The 7500-nt window shown below is 43.4% G+C and overlaps 1 protein-coding gene across 6 annotated transcripts in view; it reads right to left on the bottom strand.

Annotated features, from left to right (window-relative positions):
* Positions 1–7500, bottom strand: part of LOC143024980 (cytochrome P450 9e2-like) — a 24576-nt gene that overhangs the window by 10956 nt on the left and 6120 nt on the right. For all 6 annotated transcript variants that reach the window (XM_076184526.1, XM_076184529.1, XM_076184530.1 and 3 more), the window contains exons 3-4: positions 7464–7500; positions 6476–6694 (exon numbers count right to left, since the gene is read on the bottom strand). The exon at positions 7464–7500 is cut by the window's right edge and continues 648 nt beyond it. In XM_076184526.1, coding sequence (XP_076040641.1) covers positions 6476–6694; positions 7464–7500 — 256 coding nt within the window. The remainder of the gene's footprint in view (positions 1–6475; positions 6695–7463) is intronic.

The following is a 7500-nucleotide window of genomic DNA, read 5'->3' as shown; positions in this document are numbered from 1 at the left end:
CGAGCACCTGGCTGAAGATCAATTCTATGAACCACACGATCTGTAACACCTAATGGATCACCAGGCAAAGCCAAAGCTTGACGGTGGGTGACTAACAGTTCAATGAGACGAGGCGTCTCACCAGGAAAATCAATCTCGCCTACAGGTCCTGGAGCTGCAACGTCTACGTCGTGGGACCACCCCCCAACCCCAAGAGTTGGGGGCCAATCAGCAGCAACTACCCCTGGCCATCAGCTCTACGCAGATGGCACCGATCCCCAAGGAGGAGCTACGCCTACCTGGGGGAGTACCACAATCCTTTTTTTCCAACACACAATGTTACGTTTTTTTCTGCACTGAGGGGTCATTTTCCGGCGATCACCCCTCTTCTTCTACTTTTAGCCGGAGATGTAGAGAGCAATCCTGGGCCCACCACAAGATACACATGCCCAACATGCTCTAAACCCATTACTTCGAGCAGACAGACAAAGGGCTCAGTTCAGTGCAATATGTGCAAAAACTGGGCCCACCTAACTTGTACAACACTTGCTGACACAAACCAATACACAAACACTTGGACATGTTCTACCTGCCCTCCAGTAACCCCAATCCCACCTCCCCAACCACAGCCAACACCCTTACCCACTCCCAATTTCCCTTTGCCCTTACCCCCGATTAGTACTCCCCTTCCTTTGTCCCCGATCTCTCCTTTCCCCCCCTCTGACCCAGATCCTACACCTTCCCCACTACCACCCCAACCTCAACCCCAAACGGCAACATACAACACATACAAAACACACAACATCAACATATTACAACACAACATTGACGGTATTAACACTAAAAAACATGAACTTGAACACTTTCTTAAACAACACAACATACACATTGCAATTCTACAAGAAACAAAATTAAGACACTCACACAAAACACCATCATTTCATAATTACACCACCATCAGACAAGACCGGACTGACGGCAATGGCGGTGGACTCATCACCCTGATCCACCATTCCATCTGTTTTGTGGACACAAGTGCCACAACCAAAATTCTCCTCCCTACCACAGATAACACAACAGAAACCCAATCCATTCGTATCCGCACAGGCAACAATTCAACACTAACAATAGTTAACATGTACATTCCCCCCCAATCATCCCCCACAGTTCCAACCACCTTCAGACCTCAACTCAGCCAACTAACCTCAATCCCCAACCTGATCATGGGTGGTGACTTCAACGCCAAGTCGTCTGCCTGGTTTGTCGACAACCCTGACACAGACAGAGGGCTTGATATACAGACTCAGTTCGACTCATTGACTATCATGAACAACACGCATAATCATACACATATCCCATACCAAGCCCTCTACACTCCCTCCTCTCCTGATATCACCTTTTGCTCCCCCTGCCTAACCCCAACAACATCATGGAGAGTGGTCGGAGCCCTTGGTTCTGACCACCTTCCAATCATCATCACCACCAAAACAAGATGCACCCCAGCTGGCCACAGACACACTTACACCAATTACAAGAGAGCTAACTGGGAAGCCTTTAATGAAGAGACAGAACAACATTTTGAAACACTTAACAGTACACCAATCACAAACATAAACAATGCTGTGCACGCTTTTAATACAATCATACAAAACGCAGACAAGAGATACATCCCTAGAGGCAACAGAAAATCACACAACCCCAACTTCACACCAGAAATCCAAGGCCTCATCAGACAACGTGACACACTTAAACACGATACCCCCACACCTGTCCCTCAAAACATAGCAGACCAAATACAAACACTAAACACTGTGATTGCCAATAAAATACATGAACAAAAAACACAAAATTGGCAAAACTTTATCAATACACTTGATCACAAAACAAACACCAGCAAATTGTACAAAACACTCAACAGCATCACACTATCCAACACTAACACTACACGCTCTCACGCAGCAATAATCACAACAACAGATAATCTACCCTCAAACAGACAACAAGCAAACGCACTCATACGTCATTTTGCACAGACGAGCCATCTTACATCTCACCCTGACGACCGACGCACCATTCGACGTAAGAAAGACTTTCCCACAGACTCAGACTATACACCCTTCATAGACAGTCAGACAAAACTCATAATGCATAGTCTCAAGCACTCATCTGCCTGTGGCCCTGATAACATAAGCAACATCCACCTTCAACACATTGGACCACAAGGTATACACGCACTCACAAACATTGCAAACTACAGCTATTCACACAACACTATACCCGACATCTGGAAGCATGGTAAAATAATCACCATTCCAAAACCGAACAAAGACCCAACAATCCCAACATCGCACCGCCCAATCACACTTCTCTGCACCCCCTCTAAAGTCATTGAACGCCTAATACTTAAACTTATCACACCATATATCCCCCTTGCTGACTCACAACACGGTTTTAGGCCACTACACTCCACAAACACTCTTCTGACAAACCTCACACAAAGAATTTTAGATGGCATCAATTCAGATAGGCCCCACCACAGAACACTTCTTATAACATTGGACATTAGTAAAGCTTTTGATGCTATCCCCCGCCACAACCTAACAAATAAAATATATAACACAGACATGCACAATAACACCAAAAGATGGCTGGCCAATTATCTGGCAGGCAGGAATGCTCATGTGTCATATAATGGCCAATCATCGCACATCAGAAACATTAAGAACGGAGTACCACAGGGCTCAGTTCTATCCCCCACATTATTTAATCTATACATGCATGACTTACCCACGCCAGACACCTCAGAAATACAAATCTCTTCCTACGCAGACGACATAACAATCACATGCACACATCGTAACACAGACAAAGCTGCAGAAATAATCCAGCCTTACCTTGACACACTCAACACATGGTTCATCACAAACAGACTCAAAATAGCTCCAACCAAATCTACAGCAACACTTCTCACCAACTGGACAAAAGAACACAAATACATACCTCATCTCTACATCAACAACACTCTAATACCACACACAAACACACCAAAAATTCTTGGTGTAACATACGATACATCCATGTCTTTCAAACAACACCTCACAAACATAAAAAACAAATGCACACCTAGACTTAATGCACTTAAGTCAATCACTGGAACAACATTTGGACAAAACAAAGAAACTAATATAACAATATACAAACAATGCATACGCTCAGTGATGAATTATGCGAGTCCTGCATGGGCTCCTAATCTCAGTGAGACACACCACAACACCCTTCAAATCATACAAAACAAAGCCCTAAAAACAATTACAGGCTGCACAAATACATCACCTACAGACCATTTACACTATGAAACAAAAGTCCTCAAAGTCAAGGACCACCTCGACATGAGAGGCACACAAACACTTGCTGCAGCCACCACAAACACATCACACCCGCTACACTACATAGCAGAACACCCACACACACCAAGAAACATTAAAACTACACCCATAGACCTTTATTACACACAGATACTCTCTTCTCTTCCTCCACAACCACCAAATACCAGCCTCCGGAAACACATTCATAATCATATCACTCACCGCTCCATTAACACACTGAAAGACAACACACTGCTGCATGCCAGACCCCCTGATATCCACCCTTCTGAATCCTCTCTCCCACGTAAGGACAGAGTCCACTTGGCCAGACTGCGATGCGGTCACCACCCAGCACTTCTAAGCTACCAGAAGAGGCTGGACGACCGTGTTGTGAACAGCTGCCCAGGATGTAACACTTCACCCCATACCATACAACACATAATGGAAGACTGCATTATACACAATCATGCACGCAAACAACACAACATACACTCTATAAAGGATTTGTGGGAAAACCCAGTTTCGGCTGTGGCCTTCCTTGGGGAGACGGGACTGCTCGGACAGACAGTCTAGGGAACGACAACAACAACAACAAAATCTCGCCTACAAACGTGAGCAGGTTCACGTGTTGGAGGAGACTGTAGTACAGAAGCTGCTATGATAGGCGAGTTTTGTAAAGCAACAATGTCAACCACATCAAAGGAGCCTAAGTGGCTGCCAGGAGAGAGAGAGCAATAGGAACAGCCGTGACGTTTGTTACCATCGCCGTGGTAACATGATCCTCGCGAACAGTGGAGAGAGTTCCTTCTAATACAAGGCGACGAATATGAACAGTCAGGCAGAGAGAGAACGTCAGACCCTATCGGGGCACCTGAAATGCGCACCGGAATTCGAACTGAACTTGAAGGTCCAATAAAATGCTCCCCAATAACAATAGCAGCACAAGGAAAAGTAGGGTTAAAGCGCTTAGAAGCTGGTGAGGGCAAATGTGCGGACTGATAAAGCACAGGAGAATCACAAACAGAAACTGGCCTATCTGATGCAGGGATAACAAAATTCCAGAAAGTCACTACACGGCGACTAGGAGAAATATCTATGCCATGAGCTGTAAGAGCATCAATACCCAAGAGACAGTCACACATAAAGGCAATACCAGAAACAACAACGAAAATGATATGGAAAACTGTAGCATGCGAGGGAAACTGTAAGGGAAGACAAACAGACCCAAGAACATGCAAGGGAGAACCTTGTACAGAATGCAAATTATAACAAAAGGGAGATAAAGGGAGATTGTACAATTCCCGGAGAGCAAAGTAAGCCTTTCTATTTATGAGACTACATTCTGCACCAGTATCTACGGTGACTGAAATAGGCGTATCCCTAGTAAGAAATTGGAAGGTAAGTAATTGGGAAGACTCAACAGCTATTAAGGGGATGATTTGAGACCGAGCATTACTGGTCAAATCTTTGGGGTGTGAAACAAGCATCTCTTCCCCTCCTACAACTACTGACCCCGCGCGAGCAAGTGATCTTTTTTAGGCAGTCCATTGTCCACTGATCGCTTCGGAATCCAGCAAAGAACCTCTCCACCTCTCCCAGCTACTTGACGCGTGAACATCGAGTACAGCAGCCGTCTCTCCTCACGCACCAGGAGCCACAAGTCGCTCCCCTCAGCGCCCAACTCCTGGCGAATCGTCACAGTCAAGCCAAAGTTCCGTGGGCCGCTCATTACGATAAAGATATTGGCTCCCTGGGCCACGCCTTCCAATCTGTAAATAAAACACTCCTCCACCGATGTTTGCGTTCCAGGCAGTCCTTGCCCCACATTTCTATCTCCTGACAGTTGCTTGTTAAACACTTACAGGACTGTAATGACTTCAAGCTGTCAGAACATAGATTTAGCTTGGCAGGGGGAAGATACATTTTGTCAACCGCATCGACAATGAAAGGAATAAATATGTGCTAGAATGTATCAATTCTTCGTTTACAGGCCCGTGCTAGTGACCTGTCACGCGTCCGGATAAGTGCACCCCTATCCGTACCAGCAAGAACTATGTTCAAGATACACTTTCCAATTAGTTTGAGTTTTCTTTAGACAAGTAATTAATTTCTCATTACATAAAGATTTCACAAATATAGAAAATTGTTGAATGTTTTGGCACCTGTTTAGTCCCGAAGGTGCTGAAAAACGGTACTGCTATAATGTGTGTGTGTGTGTGTGTGTGTGTGTGTGTGTGTGTGTGTGTGTGTGTGTGTGTGTGTGTGTGTGTGTGTGTGTGTGTGTGTGTGTGTGTGTGTGTGTGTGTGTGTGTGTGTGTGTACATATACAATTCAAATGACCCACGCGCTGATCACTGCATTCGGCTAAATCGTATAAGAACTGCTGTTCCCGGATGTGACCGCTAGTTAAGGCGTTGTCACTGTGTTTACAATAAAGCATGTACCTTTGTGTCTCATATAGTTTTATATCATATATATGAAAGTGATAGTTCTGATGAATATCCATAATTTTCTACAACTATGTCATCTGCAGTATGAGTAGAGAAACGTAAAGGGTAAGTTTGACATTAGAACAGAAGTTGATGTGCTGTAGCTAAAAATTATCGTTGGTGATGTACTGGTGAATATGGTACGTTTTCACTATATTTAAACATAAGAGTGTAGTGTTTACATATGGTATTCTGTAGTTTATTATTTATATATTCATTTACTTACTTGTTTATTTATCTACTTATCATATACTTATTTGTTTATTTATGGTATTCTATATTTTTGTTTTCTTTATTATATGTGTATTTACTTATTTATCTATATGCTTCTTTAATGATTTATTTGTTAATTTATTTGTGAGTTTATTGCCTTATCTATTCATTTTGATCTAGTGATCTGTGCTTGATTTATAGCATAATTTCACTGTTTTTGGTAAACCTCGAAAACTTCGAACAGTCGGACATATCAGACCGATGCCCCCCATTTACCTAGTAAATCGAGGGGTGGGTAAACAAGATCATGCTGCAATGTGTCACATTCTTTTCTCAGTCACTCTCTTTTTCTCTCCTCTGCTACCCTTTCAAGATTGCCACAACACTGTACCCCCGGTTTGGGAACCATTGGTATATGATCAGACTTACCGTGCAGACAAGCCTCAAGGTATTTGGCTTCTCCTATGGCTTTGTAACTGAGTTCTCCATAGGTCTCTACTAGACTTCGGAGCTCTTCGCGAAGTCGCTCTTGCACTTCACGATGTCTTGCCAGAAGATCCGCAGTAAAGCTGAGCGCCGCGGAGGTGGTTTGGAATCCCGCGAAAAGGAACATGACAGCTTGGGAGATGATGGTGTCATCGGTAACGGCTGTGCAAGAAACGATATGTATATATTCTTTTTTATTGGATAACAGCGAGGGAGGTTTTTTTTTCAAATATTCAACAAACACCGTCCTAGAGGTAACTAACAATAATTCTCATTAAGTGGAACGAGAACGAGATCAAACACTAAAAGAGAAAAATAAGGGTGAAGTGATATTGGGCATGAGAGGAGCAAACGATGTGTATGGCTCACATTGTAATGAACATCTCGGTAAGTTCAGACTACTCAAATCACGGCTATGATGGTGAAGCAAAGGAAAGGGCAGAAGGATATGAGTCGAACATTATGTGAATTTTAAGAAAAATGTATGTATTGAATGAGTGAGTCATGATCCAGTGTAACACGTGGATGCAGGTGCTAGTGAGGTAAAAAGTGATCTGTGATCGCGGGTGAAATCATACACGCACGGGTACACATATACACATCACATGTGTGTAATAAATGCATGTATGTCTATATAAAAGGACGTATGGTCAGAAATGCCATGCTGTGCGACTGAGTACAATTGAGGAAACAAGTTCTTCGACACTTTTGTAGGATACATTGGTATCAAAAGGGTTTTACTTCGCGTACATAACTGAATAAGCATCCATCAGATATAATCTCGTTAACAAAACAAGAGATTTCATTACTGACTACAATACTTTTCTACGTCCTTGTTGCCAGGTGCCAACAATGCACCTCACCAGAATGTGTCGAGAACCTACTTTCCTCATCTGTATAAGAGAAGATAAATCACTTTAGATCCACTCACGATATTTGCTCTTTGCCGTGTCCAGATCATGTTCTTG

This window comes from Oratosquilla oratoria, chromosome 4 (assembly GCF_046742065.1).
Source record: "Oratosquilla oratoria isolate Oo_2021 chromosome 4, ASM4674206v1, whole genome shotgun sequence".
Lineage (NCBI taxonomy): Eukaryota > Metazoa > Arthropoda > Malacostraca > Stomatopoda > Squillidae > Oratosquilla > Oratosquilla oratoria.
Note: the sequence above shows the minus strand (reverse complement) of the source record. Positions and strands in the feature narration are given on the sequence as shown.